The 20207-nt window shown below is 46.8% G+C and overlaps 1 protein-coding gene across 1 annotated transcript in view; it reads left to right on the top strand.

Moving 5' to 3' along the window:
* The window catches only part of pltp (phospholipid transfer protein), a gene marked incomplete at its 3' end in the record, with an annotated part of 232039 nt that overhangs the window by 48019 nt on the left and 163813 nt on the right, over positions 1–20207 (top strand). The window contains exon 3 of the mRNA XM_034167241.1: positions 500–599. Coding sequence (XP_034023132.1) covers positions 500–599 — 100 coding nt within the window. The remainder of the gene's footprint in view (positions 1–499; positions 600–20207) is intronic.

Here is a 20207-nt window from a genome sequence, read left to right as displayed (position 1 = left end):
TTCCAACTTCACTCTGTAAACAGTTTACAGTTCACATTAAGCAATCATAACTGTAGGCAGGTGGTGACAGCGAACCTCTGCTGTTTGTAGCAGGGTCACATGCAGTGCTTACGTGTGTCAGGACAACATATATATTGAGTGCATGTTTTACAAATTGTGGCCATGTTTAAGTAGATTGTGCACACAATTTTTTATAACAGTGTTCACTAAATTATGCTCTCATTATACCAAATTGTTCCCTCATTTTACTAAATTGTGTGTGCATTTTAGAAATTGTGCATCTATTTTACAATGCTTAAAATGAGCGCATATTATAGTAAAATGTGAAAACAATATAGTAAATTGTGCACACAATGTAGTAAAACATGCACACGTTGAAGTGAAACGTGCACACAATGTAGTAAAATGTGCGTGCATTCTTTCCACATGCAAAACATTTTGCGATGATACTTCTAGGGTTCCATAGTAGTGAATTACTAATTTTGTTTTTCCCCCACAGTGAAGGTCGAGACTGAGAAGTTTGTCGAGGAGGAACTCAGTAACATCACCATGCCAGAGATGACGGGCAAAGAAGGACGCTTCCAATACACCATTACTGAGTACATCACAGTACAGTGCAGTACAACACAGTACAATACAGTGCAGTACAGTACATGCAGTACAATACAATACATGCAGTACAATACAGTACAACACATGCAGTACAACACAGTGCAGTACAATACAGTACAGTACAATACAGTGCAGTAAGTGCAGTACAACACAGTGCAGTACAATACAGTGCAGTACAATACAGTACAGTACATGCAGTACAATACAGTACAGTGCAATTGTTGTGGCCATCCCTGGGTTTCGAGGAAGATCATCTCTTGATCGGTTCCTGGACATGATGGTGGACTGGGAGATTACCTAACAGGCCCAGTCTTGACGCACAGTTTTTGACAGACGCTGCAAGTGGTTGCTGCGGGAAGCTTCTGATGGTCAGGATCTGGCTCTCTCTCCTTCCTCTTTCTCTTCTCCCCTCTATTCCGCACTGGAATGGAACCTTTGAAAAAATGTTGTTTGCATTTCTTTCTGGCTTCCAGTCCAGTGCAGATCATTGCATTCCACCTGGCTTGTTCCACCGTATGTCCTTCTCAGGTCTTCCAGTCGATGGAGTAGCTCTTGAGGTTGTACTTCAAGATGTCCTTGTAGTAGTTCATCTGCCCTCCCCTGGACTGTTTTCCTTGACTCATCTGAGAGTAGAAGATCTGCTAGAGAAGTCAGCTGTCATCCACCCTAAAGATGTGACACCCCCACTGAAGCTGGTTCTTGATGTTGACACACTGTGTGTTCTTGACCTTGGCTTCAGATCGGACATATTGGTAGAATTGCTCAAGGGTGTTGACATAGTGGCAGTAGGTGGTCCAGGTCTCAGATCCATATAGCAGGCTTGACATGATGACAACTTTGTAGGCAAGGAGTTTTGTCTTGTGTCCAAGGTCTCTGTTATTGAAAACACGGTTACGTAGCTGGCCAAAGGCAGTTCCTGCACACTTGAGTTGGCCTTAGATTTCATCATCGATTTCAGCATTTCACGACACATGGCTGCTGAGGTATAGAAAGTGGGTCACATGCTCCAGGACCTGTCCATCATGCAGTTTCAAAGCAGGAACCTTTGGATTGACTGTGTTGAGTGGAGGCTGGTACAGGATCTGTGTCTTCTTCAGGTTGATGTAAAGACCAAGCTTGGTGTAGACTTCTGTAAAGTCTGCATGCTGGAAGTCCAGGAGAGAAGTGATGGTGATTTTCTTCTTGGCTCTGTCACCTCAGGTTGAAGCGCTTTCTGTCCGTTTCTGTACACAATGTCAAATAATGGTGGCACCTTGTCCTTGATCACGTGGAGGACTGCTGCCATGAAGATGATGAAGAGCGTAGCGGCAATGACATAGCCCTGCTTTACTCATGATTGAACACTGAAGGCTTCAGTTTTTGTGCCATTTACCAGAACTGTGGTGACACATCATTGTGGAGAAGCCTTAGGACCTTGATTAATTTCTCTGGACAGCTCATTTTGCTCAGAATCTTCCACAAAAGCGAGTCTGACATGGTTTCAAGTCCCTTTGTCAAGTCAGTGAAGGCAAGGGACAATGGTTGATGTTGTTTTTGACACTTTTCTTGCAATTGACAGACTGTGAAGATATTGTCTTGTGTCTCTGTTGATGGTTGGAAGCTACTTTATTTTTCAGGAAAGCTGCTTTTTGCTTGTAGTCTCAGATGGTTGTTGGCAATTCATGCAAGAACCTTGCCTACCATAGACAACAAGGTTTCCACAGTCAGAATTGTGTCCTTTCCTCTTCTAGATGTTGACCTTACTTGTGTGAAGCACCTTGAGGCAGCTTTGTTGTGATTTGATGCTATATAAACTAAATAAATTCAAATAAATTGATTTGACAGTCATTGAGTCTTTTAGGTTTGCAGGTATGTCTTCTTGAGTGCCGATTTTGGCCATCAGTTGGTGCAGTTGGCATTGGAGATAGGGATCTCCTTCTTTAAAGACCTCAGCAGGAATGTTGTCTTCACCGGATGTGTTGTTGTTTTTCATGCCTTTAAGGGCGGTGAGGATTTCTTCAAAAGTTGTGGTTCGGCTGAGTTCTTCAATCATCTCTTGTGTTGGTAAATGACTGAGCACTTCCTCCTCCTGCATGATTGCATTGGTATTCAAGAGGTCTTCAAAGTGTTCTTTCCATCGAGCACTGATGTCATCTCTGGTCTACAGTCAGCTCAGGCCATCCTTGCTTTGAAGAGGGGCTTGTCCTTGGGTGGAGGGTCCATAGTTACCTTTGGTGTCATTGAAAAAGCCTCTGATATCATTTTGTCAGAGATGGCTTGGATTTCAGCAGCCTTGTTGATCCACCATTGATTCTTCAGTTTGCAAGTTTCACTTTGGCTTTGCTGTATTGTTGGGAAGGTGTCGTAACACGGACCCACAACAGGGGGCGCAAATGAACGGACAATGGATAAGAGAAGGAGTAACAATTTAATGTTGCGAAAGAACACAACGGAATATAAACAAGGGTAATAATGCCAATCATACACAGGAGGACTGCGGGCAGGCTTGAAGATAGGAGACCTCGGATGAACGAAGAGCCGGGGCCTACACCGCTTCTACCACCAACGGCCTGAAGAACACCGAAGCCGCCAAGCCCCGAGTCCCCAGGTGGCCTCTGTCCTCTGTTGTCGGCCCTGGTACTGCTGGCAGACAGAAACAGAAGGTGGTGAGTGTGAGTCCTCACACCCAGCAACCTTTAGTAATGATTCCTCCGGGAGGGAAAACCTCCACCTCCTGGAAACGTCTTCACTCGTGCAGCTCCCGTTTGTCCCTCTCCTGGGTCTTCACGGGCATGCGACTGCACACAGAACAATAGTTGATTAACAGTAATCACAGCAGAGATAGTTACCTCTAATCGTAGAAGATTTCTCGGCGAGGAGGTGGAGTTGCCGTCCGGCCTTTATGGTGATGGTGATGAGATGAATGAGTGACAGCTGGTGTTGAGGATGAGTGACGGCTGTCACTCCCAGTGGCTCTGGCGCCCTCTTGTGCTTGAAGCCCACACTCCAAGCAGGGCGCCATCTGGTGGTGGTGGGCCAGCAGTACCTCCTCTTCAGCGGCCCACACAACAGGACCCCCCCCCTCAACGGGCGCCTCCTGGCGCCCGACCAGGCTTGTCCGGGTGTCGGTGGTGGAAATCGACCAGAAGGGCCGGGTCCAGGATGAAGCTCCTCTTCACCCAGGAGCGTTCTTCGGGTCCGTAACCCTCCCAGTCCACCAAGTACTGAAAACCCCGGCCCTTCCGACGGACGTCCAGGAGCCGACGAACAGTCCATGCCGGCTCCCCGTCGATGATCCGGGCAGGAGGTGGGTCGGGTCCAGGGGTGCAGAGTGGTGAGGTGTGGTATGGCTTGAGTTTGGAAACATGAAAAACCGGATGGATCCGCAGCGAAGCCGGGAGTGTCAGCTTCACTGCGGCCGGACTGAGGACCTTGGCGATGGGGAACGGCCCAATGAAACGGTCCTTTAGTTTGTGGGATGTTACCTGGAGCGGGATGTCCTTGGTGGATAACCACACCTCCTGCCCAGGTTGGTATGCAGGGGCCGGGGAACGCCGGCGGTCTGCATGGGCCTTGGCCCTCGTCCGGGCCTGCAACAGGGCAGAGCGGGCGGTCCGCCACACCCGGCGGCACCTCCGCAGGTGGGCCTGGACCGAGGGTACCCCGACCTCTCCCTCCACAAGTGGGAATAACGGGGGCTGGTAGCCCAGACATGCTTCAAAGGGGGAGAGGCCGGTGGCAGAAGATACTTGGCTGTTGTGAGCATACTCGATCCAGGCCAGATGGTTACTCCAGGCCGCCGGGTGCGCGGAGGTGACACAACGAAGAGCCTGTTCAAGGTCCTGGTTCGCCCGCTCTGCCTGGCCGTTCGTCTGTGGGTGATACCCGGACGAGAGACGTACGGTGGCCCCCAGCTCCTTACAAAAACTCCTCCAGACTTGTGAGGAAACTGGGGACCACGATCCGAGACGATGTCCGACGGTATCCCATGCAGACGCACGACGTGGTGGACCAGGAGGTCTTCCGTCTCCTGGGCCGTCGGGAGCTTCGGGAGGGCCACGAAGTGGGCCGCCTTGGAGAACCGGTCCACTATCGTCAGTATGGCGGTGTTGCCCTGGGACGGCGGGAGGCCTGTGACGAAGTCCAGGCCGATGTGGGACCAGGGGCGATGAGGCACAGGCAGGGGTTGGAGTAGACCCCTGGTCTTGTGATGGTCCGCCTTGCCCCTGGCACAGGTGGTGCAGGCCTGGACGTAGTCCCGGACGTCGGCTTCCAGTGACGCCCACCAGAAGCGCTGCTGGACTACTGCCACGGTCCTACGCACTCCGGGATGACAGGAGAGCTTGGATCCGTGGCAGAAGTCCAAGACGGCAGCCCTAGCCTCTGGTGGGACGTAGAGTTTGTTCTTCGGACCGTTTCCCGGGTCCGGGTTCTTTGCCTGGGCCCCCCGGACGATCTCCTCCACGTCCCAGGTGAGGGTGGCCACGACAGTGGACTCGGGAAGGATGGTGTCGATGGGGTCCGACAACTCGGCCTTGGCCTCCTCTTCGTGCACCCGGGACAATGCATCGGATCGTTGATTCCTGGTCCCGGGGCGGTAGGTGATCCGGAAGTCAAAGCGCGCGAAGAACAGGGACCAGCGGGCTTGCCTGGGGTTCAGCCACTTGGCGGTCCGGATGTACTCCAGGTTCCGGTGGTCCGTAAAAACCGTGAAAGGCCCCGTAGCTCCCTCCAACAGGTGTCTCCACTCTTCCAGAGCCTCCTTCACCGCGAGGAGTTCTCGATTGCCCACGTCATAATTCCGTTCAGCGGGGGTCAACCTGCGGGAATAGTAGGCACAAGGATAGAGAACCTTATCGGACTCCCCGCTCTGGGACAGCACCGCTCCTATTCCTGAGTCTGAGGCGTCCACCTCCACTACAAACTGGCGAGTAGGATCAGGCTGCACCAGAACTGGCGCAGACGAAAATCGGCGTTTCAACTCCTTAAACGCGGCTTCGCACCGGTCCGACCAGGTGAAGGGGACTTTGGTGGAGGTCAGGGCGGTCAGGGGGCTAACAACCTGACTGTAACCCTTGATGAACCTCCTGTAGAAGTTTGCAAAGCCGAGGAACTGTTGCAGCTTCCTACGGCTTTTTGGTTGGGGCCAATCCCTCACCGCCGCAACCTTGGCTGGATCCGGGGCGACGGAGTTGGAGGAGATGATAAACCCCAAGAAGGACAAAGAAGTGCGGTGGAACTCACACTTCTCGCCCTTCACAAACAGCCGGTTTTCTAACAACCGCTGTAGGACCTGACGTACATGCCGGACATGGGTCTCAGGATCCGAGGAAAAGATGAGTATATCATCCAGATATACGAAGACAAACCGATGCAGGAAGTCCCGCAAGACGTCGTTAACCAATGCTTGGAACGTCGCGGGCGCATTGGTGAGACCAAACGGCATGACCAGGTACTCAAAATGACCTAACGGGGTGTTAAATGCCGTCTTCCATTCGTCTCCCTTCCGGATCCGAACTAGGTGGTACGCATTCCTAAGATCGAGTTTGGTGAATATTTTGGCTCCATGCAGGGGTGTGAACGCCGAATCCAAGAGGGGCAATGGGTATCGATTGCGAACCGTGATCTCGTTCAAACCCCTGTAATCGATGCATGGACGGAGTCCGCCGTCTTTCTTGCCCACAAAAAAGAAACCAGCACCCATCGGGGAGGTGGAGTTCCGGATCAACCCGGCGGCCAAGGAGTCCCGGATGTAGGTCTCCATTGATTCGCGTTCCGGACGTGAGAGGTTGTACAGTCTACTGAACGGGTACTCAACGTCCGGAATCAAATCAATGGCACAATCGTACGGTCGGTGCGGTGGAAGAGTGAGCGCCAGATCTTTGCTGAAGACGTCAGCCAGATCATGGTACTCCCCTGGCACCGCCGTCAGATTGGGAGGGGTTTTAACCTCCTCCTTAGCCGTGATCCCGGGAGGAACCGAGGATCCTAAACACTCCCGGTGGCAGGTTTCGCTCCACTGCACCACGGCCCCAGACGGCCAATCGATCCGGGGATTGTGCTTCACCATCCAAGGAAAACCCAAAATCACTCGGGAGGTAGAAGGTGTCACGTAAAACACTATCTCCTCCCGGTGATTCCCAGACACAACCAGGGTCACAGGCTGGGTCCGGTGTGTGATTAGCGGGAGTAGAGTGCCATCTAGTGCCCGTACCTTCAAAGGCGAAGGCAGAGCCACCAGAGGGAGCCCCACTTCCTTTGCCCATCTGCTATCCAACAGATTCCCTTCGGACCCCGTGTCACTGGGATTCGTGCTGATTTGCGGGGTTTCCCCGTGCACATGTTATGGCCCACCCTTAGCCCAGTTTCTAAGGACGGGCGTTGGTGTTTGACCGTTTGGGGCAGTCTTTTAACATGTGTTCACATGAGCCACAGTAAAAACATTCCCCGCGGGCCAGTCTCCTTTGTCTGATATCAGATCTCACTTTGGCCCTGCTCGTGTCCATAGCTTCGTCAGCAGGGGGAGCTGTAGCCACACGGAGCCCACTGGCAATGGAGCGTGGGGACGACGTCACCCTTTCAGACCCGGAAGAGAGAGGGACGGCTTGTGCCCGGCCACGCCCCCCCGGCCTGCTCCCGACGGTGTTCATTCAAGCGGTTGTCTAAGCGTATAACCAGAGTGACAAGCCCGTCGAAAGTCTGCGGTTCGTCCTTAGCCAGTAAATGCTCCTTCAGTACTGGAGACAGTCCGCTTATGAAGGCAGCGCGGAGCGCAACGTCATTCCAACCCGACCTCGCAGCCGCGATGCGGAAGTCGACAGCGTAATCAGCTGCGCTCCGACGCCCCTGTCTCAGTGACAGCAGCACGGTCGAGGCGGTCTCGCCTCTGTTGGGATGATCAAACACCTGTTTGAATTCCCGTATAAACCCAGCGTATGACGTCAGAAGCCATGACTGCTGTTCCCAGAGCGCTGTAGCCCAAGCGCGTGCCTCACCTCGAAGCAGGTTAATTACATAAGCCACCCGGGTGGCGTCTGCTGCGTACATGACTGGATGCTGTGCAAAAACGAGCAAACACTGCATTAGGAAGTCTGCGCACGTTTCCACACAGCCTCCGTACGGTTCGGGAGGACTTATGTAAGCTTCAGGGGACAGTGGGGGGGGGTAGTTGAACGGCCAATGGAACATCTACATTAGACCCCGGGCCAGCAGGAGGAGACACTGCAGCGACGCTCGATTCGCGTGCTTCCACTCTGGCGGTGAGAGCCTCCATCCTCTGATTGAGGATTGCATTTTGCTCGGTTACTAGCTGTAACTGAGCAGTGAAAGCGGTAAGGATTTGCTGCAGATCACTTACCACGCCTCCTGCTGACGCCTGCACTCCTTGTTCTCCCATTGGCTGTTCAAGCTGTGGTTGACGCCCCTCGGGATCCATGACGAATGGCCGAGAAATCCTGTTGGGAAGGTGTCGTAACACGGACCCACAACAGGGGGCGCAAATGAACGGACAATGGATAAGAGAAGGAGTAACAATTTAATGTTGCGAAAGAACACAACGGAATATAAACAAGGGTAATAATGCCAATCATACACAGGAGGACTGCGGGCAGGCTTGAAGATAGGAGACCTCGGATGAACGAAGAGCCGGGGCCCACACCGCTTCTACCACCAACGGCCTGAAGAACACCGAAGCCGCCAAGCCCCGAGTCCCCAGGTGGTCTCTGTCCTCTGTTGTCGGCGCTGGTACTGCTGGCAGACAGAAACAGAAGGTGGTGAGTGTGAGTCCTCACACCCAGCAACCTTTAGTAATGATTCCTCCGGGAGGGAAAACCTCCACCTCCTGGAAACGTCTTCACTCGTGCAGCTCCCGTTTGTCCCTCTCCTGGGTCTTCACGGGCATGCGACTGCACACAGAACAATAGTTGATTAACAGTAATCACAGCAGAGATAGTTACCTCTAATCGTAGAAGATTTCTCGGCGAGGAGGTGGAGTTGCCGTCCGGCCTTTATGGTGATGGTGATGAGATGAATGAGTGACAGCTGGTGTTGAGGATGAGTGACGGCTGTCACTCCCAGTGGCTCTGGCGCCCTCTTGTGCTTGAAGCTCGCACTCCAAGCAGGGCGCCATCTGGTGGTGGTGGGCCAGCAGTACCTCCTCTTCAGCGGCCCACACAACATGTATGACTTTTTCTCTTGTGAGGTTGGATCTTTCTGGAGGTTGAGGAAAGCTTTTCGCTTTTGGTCAGTGAGTCATTGGAGGACCTTGTCATTCTCATCAAACCAGTACTGGTGCTTCTTGTTCTGGTGTCTGAGTGTGTCTTGGCAGGCTGTTGTTATGGTTGACTTAAGGTCCTCCCAATGCTTAGGAGCTGGGGCAGGGGGGAGTTCTTTCATTAGGTTTATTTATGGAAATTGTGGATGCATTAGGATTTCAGCAGTGCATTCAGGACTCGACGCACATTAGTGGAAATATCCTGGATCTGCTTCTCACACGTGGTATTGCTGTCACGAATATTGACATCATGCCTCTTACATCAGTGGTGTCTGATCACTCACTTAAGTTTACAGTTTCGCTGCCATATTTAGTGGAACAACAACCTTATATATCATTACAGCAACACATCATCTCCTCAACTAAGACTGAACTCAAAGCTAGACTGCCTGATGTCTTAGCTTCATGTTTGGCAAATACCCAGTCAGTAGACAGACTTGTGGATAGTTTAAACTCAGTACTCAAAACTACACTCGACATGATTGCATCACCTGTGTTAAATCCACACCCCCCCCAAAACAAAGTCATCTTGGTTCAGTGATTACCTGCGTGACGTCAAGCATAAGGCTAGAGGTCTAGAACGGAAATGGCGTAGTTCAGAATTGGAAGTATTCCACCTTGCGCGGCGTGATGCTGTCTTAGACTAGGGATGTCCCGATCTGACCACATGATCGGAAATTGCCGCTTGTCGGCAGGCTGACACGGTCAAAATTCAACCCAATCTTTTTCTTTTTTTTTTTTTTTTTATTGAAAAAAAGAAAAAACATAAGTTCAACCCAATCCAACTTTGGACGCTCTGAGCTGTGACGTAGCTTCGCGCTGTCCAATAGGAACGACGCGTCAGGCCAAAACACAGAAGACTAGTGGCAGAAACCACTGAGCTGTACAAAACAGGAGCAGTTTTCTGAAGAAAAATCCTTGGAAATGTTTTTTGTTGTTGTTATTTGTCACCTCAAAATTTCTGATTGCTGTTAAAAAAAAAAAAAAGTTTAGAACACTTGTAATTAAAATAGCTAAATCAATAAATGGTTCTTTAGAAACCTTTCATCTGTAAATTAAAACCACCTGTTATTTCAGATTAAATAATTTCTTGTTTAACATAAGGAACCTTGGACATTTATTTTTAAACAAATAAAATAACATGGAAATTTGTACATTTTTTAAAGTCTGGTAGATTATTACTTGATTGTTCAAGCTACCTGAAGTAGCTTGAACAATCAAGTAATTGCACTGTTTAAGTGAAAAATAATAAAATAAGGTGATTAAAATGAAAATATTATATATTTAGCATTTGTTCATTCAGTTTTTTTAAAGTATCGGATCGGGACTCTGTATCGGCAGATACTCACAATCAGATGACTCGAATCGGATCGGGGCCAAAAAAACCTGATCAGGACATCCCTATCTTATGGGGCCTTTACACATAGACAGTAAGAGCTCCCGGAAGAGTTTTTGGCCGTCTTAAGGATCACACGCCGTTGTTAACGCCGGCACTAGGGGGCGTGGTTTAGTTCCGGCTTTGCCGGGAATCGTCAAAAAAATTATTCAACATGTCGAATAATTCCGGGAGCGCTCCCGGAGACCTCCCGTGATGACGAACAACGGCCTGTGATACTTTTAAATCGCCGTTTCATCCTGCCGCTTCCTATAGTGCCGCAGTTCTCGTCGCGCCGCGATGACCAATCAGGGACTGAATATGTAGTGACGTGGAGATGTCTGGAGTTTGACTGAAGATGTGAACATGTCCTGTATCTGTACCTGTGAGCAGGACTTATGTCTCTTTTGTCCTTTATTTTACAATCATGACAGAGTTTTTGGAGCGAGCAGCACCACAGCAGCGTGGAGCGGAGTTTCTTTTTTTCTCTCATTTTTTGTTTTTTACATGCGTGCGCGCGCGAATTGTCCTGGAGATTATTTTACTTATTAACTACACAGCTGTATAATAAATCAAATGGTGTCTGGCTTCTAAACATAATTATGACAGAGGTTTTTGGGGGAAACAGCGAGGAGCAGCCCTGCAGCAAACAGCAGCGGGGAGCGGACTAAATTACATGTGCGCGCGTGAACGCGACAGTTGATCCTTTTTGAAGGAGCGCTGAAAGCAGCCGTCATCCAGACAGCTCCTGGAGCAAATAATAATAATGATACTCTCTGTATTGCGAGCTTTCCACAGCAACTCGCTCCGTGTGATTAAGGTCCGTCATGTTAATTGACTGACAACCGGAGCCGGCGAGCTCCGCCCCCTTCAACCGGGAAAACAGCCGGCAAAACCACGAATGTCGGTCTACGTGTGACCCGCCGACAAAACTGTCTGTGTGTAAAGGAGCCCTTAGACTATAAGCATGCTTTACTGGCTACAAAGCGGACCTACTACTCTGATTTGATCAGCAAAAATAAGCATAACTCAAAGTTTTTGTTCGACACGGTGGCAACACTTATTCATGGACAACCACCTGTAGTTCGCTCTCCTTTTACAGCACAAGATTTCCTGGATTACTTTGGGAAGAAAATATAAGACATCAGGTTAAACATATCCCAGCATGCCTTAACCCAGCCACTACACCCTGCTATTGATGTGGGCACCACTACTGAGGTATTACCTAGATTTACAGAATTTGATAGTATCTCACTAGGCATGTTGGCGAAACTCTAATGTAATGTCTACAAAAAGCACAACCTGTTTATTTGATCCTATACCAACAAAACTGTTTAAGGAGCTGTGGCCCACTCTTGGGCCGACTGTGCTGGAAATTATTAATCTTTCTTTAACTTCTGGATCTGTTCCTAAATGTTTCAAATCTGCAGTGATTAAACCATTACTTAATAAACCTAATCTTGACCCTAGTGTATTGAAAAACTATCGGCCGATATCAAATGTATCATTTTGCTCTAAAATTCTGGAAAAAGTGGTGTCACGGCAGCTCGTAGACTATCTTACTGAGAATAATCTTTTTGAGCCGCTGCAGTCTGCTTTTAGAAAATATCATTCCACAGAGACGGCTCTCACTAAAGTGGTGAATGATCTTCTGCTTACAATGGATTCAGACACGACTACGGTTCTGTTGCTGTTAGATCTCAGTGCTGCATTTGATACCGTGGATCATCATATTCTACTTGATAGGCTGGAAAATCATTTTGGGATTACTGGGAGTGCCCTTGCATGCTGACATCATACTTGACCAGTCATTCTCACTGTGTTTTGTACAGTAACACTACCTCTAACCTTAGTGACATGAAATTTGGGGTTCCACAGGGGTTCGTCTTAGGCCCCCTGCTTTTCTCCCTTTATATCCCTTGGGCACATATTGCGGCGTTTTGCCATTACCTTTCACTGCTGTGCTGATGATACTCAGTTATACATGCCAATAACTGCTGGTAATTTCATCCACATAAAATCCTTAGAAGATTGTCTTGCATCAGTGAGAAGCTGGATGTCTAGAAACTTCCTACTTTTAAACTCTAATAAGACTGAAATGATGGTTCTTGGTCCAGTGAGACATCGGCATCAATTTGACCAGTTAACACTTGGCCTAGGCTTGTGTGTTCAGAATAATAGTAGTGCTATGTGACTAAAAAGATTAATCCAGGTTTTGAGTATATTTCTTATTGTTACATGGGAAACAAGGTACCAGTAGATTCAGTAGATTCTCACAAATCCAACAAGACCAAGCATTCATGATATGCACACTCTTAAGGCTATGAAATTGGGCTATTAGTAAAAAAAAAAAGTAGAAAAGGGGGTGTTCACAATAATAGTAGCATCAGCTGTTGACGCTACAAACTCAAAACTATTATGTTCAAACTGCTTTTTTTATCAATCCTGTGAATCACTAAACTAGTATTTAGTTGTATAACCACAGTTTTTCATGATTTCTTCACATCTGCAAGGCATTAATTTTGTTGGGTGGACAACAAAAGGGGTCATTGTCTTGTTGAAACACCCATTTCAAGGGCATGTCCTCTTCAGCATAAGGCAACATGACCTCTTCAAGTATTTTAACATATCCAAACTGATCCATGATACCTGGTATGCGATATATAGGCCCAACACCATAGTAGGAGAAACATGCCCATATCATGATGCTTGCACCACCATGCTTCACTGTCTTCACTGTGAACTGTGGCTTGAATTCAGAGTTTGGGGGTCGTCTCACAAACTGTCTGCGGCCCTTGGACCCAAAAAGAACAGTTTTACTCTCATCAGTCCACAAAATATTCCTCCATTTCTCTTTAGGCCAGTTGATGTGTTCTTTGGCAAATTGTAACCTCTTCTGCACGTCTTTTATTTAACAGAGGGACTTTGCGGGGGATTCTTGCAAATAAATTAGCTTCACACAGACGTCTTCTAACTGTCACAGCACTTACAGGTAACTCCAGACTGTCTTTGATCATCCTGGAGCTGATCAATGGGTGAGCCTTTGCTATTCTGGTTATTCTTCTATCTATTTTGATGGTTGTTTTCTGTTTTCTTCCACGCGTCTCTGGTTTTTTTGTCCATTTTAAAGCATTGGAGATCATTGTAGATGAACAGCCTATAATTTTTTGCACCTGCGTATAAGTTTTCCTCTCTCCCATCAACTTTTTAATCAAACTACGCTGTTCTTCTGAACAATGTCTTGAACGTCCCATTTTCCTCAGGCTTTCAAAGAGAAAAGCATGTTCAGCAGGTGCTGGCTTCATCCTTAAATAGGGGACACCTGATTCACACCTGTTTGTTCCACAAAATTGACAAACTCACTGACTGAATGCCACACTACTATTATTGTGAACACCCTCTTTTCATTTTTTTTTTTTTTTACTAATAGCCCAATTTCATAGCCTTAAGAGTGTGCATATCATGAATGCTTGGTCTTGTTGGATTTGTGAGAATCTACTGAATCTACTGGTACCTTGTGCACATCACACTGACAAAGTGAGGAACCTTGGGGTAATTTTTGATCCTACGTTGTCCTTTGACCTCCACATTAGAGATATTATGAGGACTGCTTTCTTCCACCTGTGAAATATAGTGAAGATTCGTCCCATCCTGTCTATGGCTGATGCTGAGACCCTGATCCATGCATTTATCTCTTCTAGATTGGACTACTGCAATGTTCTGTTTTCTGGTTTACTGCAGTCCAGCATTAGGGCTCTCCAATTGGTTCAAAATGCTGCTGCCAGACTTTTGACAGGAAACAGGCAGTTCGACCACATTTTGGCTTCTCTTCACTGGCTTCCTGTCCCAGTGAGATAAGATTTTAAGGTTCTTCTACTAACCTATAAAACTGTTCATGGACTTGCACCTCCCTACCTAGCTGACCTAATTAAACCCTACGTACCGGCCCGGGCTTTACTTTCTCAGGGTGCAGGACTACTTTGTGTCCCTAAGGTGAATAAGAAGTCTGTGCGTCACAGAGCTTTCTCTTATCGTGCCCCTGTTCTGTGGAATTATCTCCCTGCGTCAATAAAACAGTCACATTCTGTAGAGACTTTCAAGTCCAGACTTAAGATGCACTTACAGTATGTTACACTTACAGTATGTTACTATGCTTTTTACTCTTAAAATTCATTGTATTAGTAAACGGAACGTGCCGCTGCCTCAACTTTACCTAAAGTCTGGGTCTTTTAGTGAAGCTTAGGGCTAGTGGCCGGCGATCACCTTAGTATTTCTTCTGTTTTTCTTGTTTAATGCTGACAAATTATACTGTATTTCTTGTCTTTCTGATGCCTGATTCTGCTTTTTTCTTTTCTCTCTGTTTGAGGTGCGGCTCCATCCAGAGATGGGTGTGGTGTCTGTTCCAGAAACTGTGCTGTGCACCTGCAACATTTCCTGTATATTTGTTTTGTGAATTGTTCTGTAATTTGTGTTTGTATCATGGCCCAAGCAGAGGGTCAAAGTCACCCCTTTGAGTCTGGTCTGCTTGAGGTTTCTTCCTCATAGGGAGTTTTTTCTTACCACTGTTACTCTGGGGGTTAGTAAGGTTAGACCTTACTTGTGTGAAGCGCCTTGAGGCAACTCTGCTGTGATTTGGTGCTATATCAATGAAAATAAATTGAAATCAGGTACTGTTGTAACTCTGTTTTTGTTTCTGAGTCTTTGAGCTTAGTGGTGTTCTGTGTACTGTATGTATGTATTCAGTACACTTTGTGAGAAGCATGGTACCGTTGCACTTAAATTAATTTCAATTTATTCATTTTACATAGCGTTGAATCACAACATAGTCGCCTCAAGGCGCTTTATACAAAACAATTCAAAAAACAAAATAAAATGAAGTAAAATATTTAAAAAGCACAGTAAAAGATAAAAAAGCATGGTTTAAATATTTTATAAAAGCACAGTAAAAGATTTTTAAAAAAGCACAGTTAAAGATTAAAAAAAAGCACAGTAAAAGATAAAAAAAAAGCACAGTAAAAGATTTAAAAAAAAAGCACAGTAAAAGATTTAAAAAAAAAAGCACAGTTAAAGATAAAAAAAAAGCACAGTAAAAGATTTAAAAAAAAAGCACAGTAAAAGATTTTAAAAAAAAGCACAGTAAAAGATTTAAAAAAAAAAAGCACAGTAAAAGATTAAAAAAGCACAATAAAAGATAACTTCCAGGGGAGGTGATGGTCTAGTGGTTAAGGTGTTGGGCTTGAGTCCAGAAGATCATGGGTTCAAATCCCCGCCTGACTGGAAAATCACTCAGGGCCCTTGGGCAAGGCCTTTAATCCCCTATTGCTCCCGGTGTGTAGTGAGCGCCTTGTATGGCAGCACCCTGACATCGGGGTGAATGTGAGGCATAATTCCAAGATGGCACCACGTGAAGGCGCCCTGGTATTCTGGTGCTCCCTGTTTTGTCTGTTTTTGTGTGTGAATCGTGTGTCATCGTGTTCCTACACGCGCGAGGAGCTTCTAAACATCAAATCATCAACACCCACGGACATTATGCCAGTTTTTTTGGTGCCTGCAGTTGAACTGGTTCACTTTTTGGCCAAAAGAGTGAGACGACGGCGGAGAGGGAAACGCGCTGGAGCTCTCGTGCGCCTCAGACAAAGGGGCACGCGCACCCCTCTATCTGGGATATTTCTCTCCAACGTCCGCTCACTCCACAACAAGATGGATGAGCTGGCACTGCTGATGAAGAATAGAGATTTCTCCTCATCTTGTGTACTGTGCTTCACGGAGACGTGGTTAAATGCACAGACACCGGACTGCGCGCTCCAACTAGAGGGATTCCAACTCCTCCGCGCAGACAGAGACCGAGCACTCTCTGGTGGAAAAACAAGAGGTGGAGGACTCTGCTTCTATATCAACAACGCCTGGTGCTCCGATGTGACTGTGATCTCCCAACACTGCTGTCCCTCTCTGGAATATCTCCTCATAAACTGCAGACCGTTCTACTCTCCACGCGAGTTTAACTCTTTCATACTTTGCTCTGTGTATATTCCACCGAGCGCGGATGTGCACGAGGCCGAGCGCGCGCTCGCGGATCAGATTATGAGCGTGGAGAGAGACTTTCCGGACTCTCTTGTTATAATTCTCGGTGATTTTAACAAAGAGAATCTCATTCAGGAATTACCAAAATACAAACAGTTTGTTAAATGCCCGACCAGAGAAGGGAGCACGTTAGATCATTATTACACGACAGTGAGCGGCGCCTACCGCGCGGTGGCCCGTGCAGCTTTGGGACTCTCAGATCATGTGATGGTCCACTTGATCCCCACGTACAGACAGAGACTTAAACTCTCTAAACCTGTTATGAGGGCGTCTAAAGTGTGGAGCAATGAAGCTGTAGAGGAGCTACGCGCATGCTTGGACACTACGGATTGGGATATGTTTGAGGCTTCAACAGACAGTCTAGATGACTACATGGACACTGTGACATCATATATTCATTTCTGTGAAGACAGCATCATCCCACAGCGCACCAGGGTGAGATATAACAATGACAAGCACTGGTTCACACCTAAACTCCAGCAGCTCCGTCGGCAGAAAGAGGTGGCTTTCAGAGAAGGAGACAGAGACAGCTATAGAGGTGCAAAGTACAGATTTAGCAAGGAGGTGGCAAAGGCTAAATCCATGTACAGTTCACGTCTGCAGCAAAGGTTCTCTGCCAACGACTCGGCCTCTGTGTGGAGGGGGTTGAAAGAGATCACCAACTACAAGCCCAAAACACCTCGTTCTATTGACGACCTGAAGCTGGCCAATGACCTGAACGTCTTCTATTCATGCTTTGAAGACATGGACTCACACCTCCAAACCCCCCACACAACTGGATATTCAAACACTCTGGACCTCCCCCCTCTCACCGCTGCCCTCCCCCCTCCCCCTGTTGCCCTCTCGGTCCAAGAGGAGGACGTGAGGAGACATTTCAAAAGGCTGAATCCATGTAAGGCCCCAGGCCCAGACTGTGTCTTTCCTGCCACCCTGAGACACTGTGCTAATGAGCTGGCCCCAGTCTTCACGGGGATCTTCAACACCTCCCTGGAGTCATGCCATGTTCCAGTCTGTTTCAAGTCCTCCATCATAGTTCCAGTCCCCAAGAAACCACGCATCACTGGACATAATGACTACAGGCCTGTGGCTCTCACGTCTGTAGTCATGAAGACCTTCGAACGCCTGGTTTTATCCCACCTGAAGTCCATCACCGACCCCCTCCTGGACCCCCTGCAGTTTGCCTACAGAGCCAACAGGTCTGTAGATGACGCCATAAACCTGGCCCTGCACTCCATCCTGCAGCACCTGGACTCCCCAGGAACCTACGCTAGGATCCTGTTTGTGGACTTCAGCTCTGCATTCAACACCATCCTTCCGGCTTTGCTCCAGGGCAAGCTTTCTCTGCTCCACGTGCCCGACTCCACCTGCAGGTGGATCACAGACTTCCTGATGGCCCGGAGTCAACGTGTGAGGCTGGGAAAGAATGTCTTGAACACTCGGGCTCTCAGCACAGGATCTCCACAGGGCTGTGTCCTTTCCCCTCTGCTCTTCTCCCTGTACACTAACTGCTGCACCTCCAGCCACGACTCCGTAAAGCTCATCAAGTTTGCGGACGACACCACCCTCATCGGACTCATTTCGGATGGGGATGAGTCTGCCTACAGGAGTGAGGTGGACCAGCTGGTGACTTGGTGCAGCAGCAACAACTTGGAGCTCAACGCCCAGAAAACAGTGGAGATGATTGTGGACTTCAGGAAAGCCACAGCCCCCCCGCCCTCCCTGCGCCCTCACCAACAGCTCCATCACCACTGTGGACTGTCACCGCTTCCTCGGCACCACCATCACCCAGGACCTCAAGTGGGAGTCAACCATCAGCTCCCTCATCAAGAAGGTCCAGCAGAGGATGTACTTCCTGCGGCAGCTGAAGAAGGCCAAGCTGCCTGTCCAGCTGATGGTGCAGTTCTACACGGCCATCATCGAGTCCATCCTCTGTTCCTCCATCACGGTGTGGTACGCCGGGGCCACAGCCAGGGACAGACACAGACTGCAGCGCATTGTGGCCTCTGCTGAGATGGTGATCGGCTGTAGCCTTCCATCTCTCCATGACCTGCACATCTCCAGGACTCTGGGCCGAGCAGGTCGGATCACAACTGACCCTTCTCACCCTGCACACGGTCTATTCGAACCACTCCCCTCGGGCAGGAGGCTACGGTCCATCCGGACCAGAACCTCCCACCATAAGAACAGTTTCTTCCCCTCTGCCATTAGACTCATGAACACCTCATAACTCAGTCACCTTAACCTTAACTCTCTCACTTTATCATTTTATCACGGGTTACTTTAAACAATGTACTTTGGTTTTTAATTGCACTCCTCCCACTGCACTGTTTTTTTCTGTTTCTCTTTCTTTCTGTTTTTCTGTTGCACACAGCCTTTCATATTTCATATGTCTTTTTTTATCTTTGCTTTTTTGTTACTGTGGTGTTTGCAGTGGCTTCGACGGCCCTGTATGGGGTTGGCCCACTGCAGCACCTGTTGTTTCTGTTTAGCTGGCCTTCCAGGCCCCAACTTTCTTTTGTAACTTTTGGTTTCTTTTTGGGACACAGGGAGGTAAGGGTTTTGTTGTAAACCTTAAGAAAGAAGTCTATCTAACTGAAATAACTCAAGAAGAATGAAGAATTCCTTAATAATTAGTAAAATTGACTATTTGACTCTTTCCTCTGTTGTCTGTGTCTCAATGAATATGTCGTGTCCCTTTGGGGTCGTAACGGCACATATGTTTTATCTTAGCATTTTATATTGCTCTCTTCTTAATGTTGCACCATTATACCGAAGCAAATTCCTAGTCTGTGAATCCTGTTCATTGGCAATGGCAAACTTCTTCTGATTCTGATTCTAATTGTAAAGCGCTTTGAGCGTCTGATGCAGATAGAAAAGTGCTATATAAATGCAGTCCATTTACCATTTCCATTTATCCACAGTAAAAGATAAAAAAAAGCACAGTAAAGGATTAAAAAAGCACAGTAAAGGATTAAAAAAAGCACAGTAAAAGATTTCAAAAACAAAGCACAGTAAAAGATTTCAAAAACAAAGCACAGTAAAAGATTTTTTAACAAAAGCACAGTAAAAGATTTTTTAACAAAAGCACAGTAAAAGATTTCAAAAAAAGCACAGTAAAAGATTTTTTAACAAAAGCACAGTAAAAGATTAAAAAAAAGCACAGCAAAAAACAAAGCACAGTAAAAGATTTTTTAACAAAAGCACAGTAAAAGATAAAACCACAGTAAAATATTTTTAAAAAACCACAGTAAAATATTTTTAAAAACAAAGCACAGTAAAAGATTAAAACAAAGCACAGTAAAATAATTTTTAACAAAAGCACAGTAAAAGATAAAACCACAGTAAAATATTTTTAAAAACAAAGCACAGTAAAAGATTTAAAAAACAAAGCACAGTAAAAGATTTAAAAAACAAAGCACAGTAAAAGATTTAAAAAACAAAGCACAGTAAAAGATTTAAAAAACAAAGCACAGTAAAAGATTTTTTAACAAAAGCACAGTAAAAGATAAAAAAAACAGCACAGCAAAAGATAAAACCACAGTAAAATATTTTTTTTAAAACAAAGCACAGTAAAAGATTTTTTTTACAAAGCACAGTAAAAGATTTAAAAAAAAATGCACAGCAAAAGATTAAAAAAAAGCACAGTAAAGGATTTAAAAAAGCACAATAAAAGATAACATGCACAGTATAAGATAAAAAAAAGCACAGTAAAAGATTTAAAAAACAAAGCACAGTAAAAGATTAAAACAAAGCACAGTAAAAGATTTTTTAACAAAAGCACAGTAAAAGATTAAAACAAAGCACAGTAAAAGATTTTTTAACAAAAGCACAGTAAAAGATTTAAAAAAGCACAGCAAAAGATTAAAAAAAGCACAGTAAAAGATTTTT

Source organism: Thalassophryne amazonica, chromosome 3 (genome assembly GCF_902500255.1).
Source record: "Thalassophryne amazonica chromosome 3, fThaAma1.1, whole genome shotgun sequence".
NCBI classification, from domain to species: domain Eukaryota; kingdom Metazoa; phylum Chordata; class Actinopteri; order Batrachoidiformes; family Batrachoididae; genus Thalassophryne; species Thalassophryne amazonica.
Note: the sequence above shows the minus strand (reverse complement) of the source record. Positions and strands in the feature narration are given on the sequence as shown.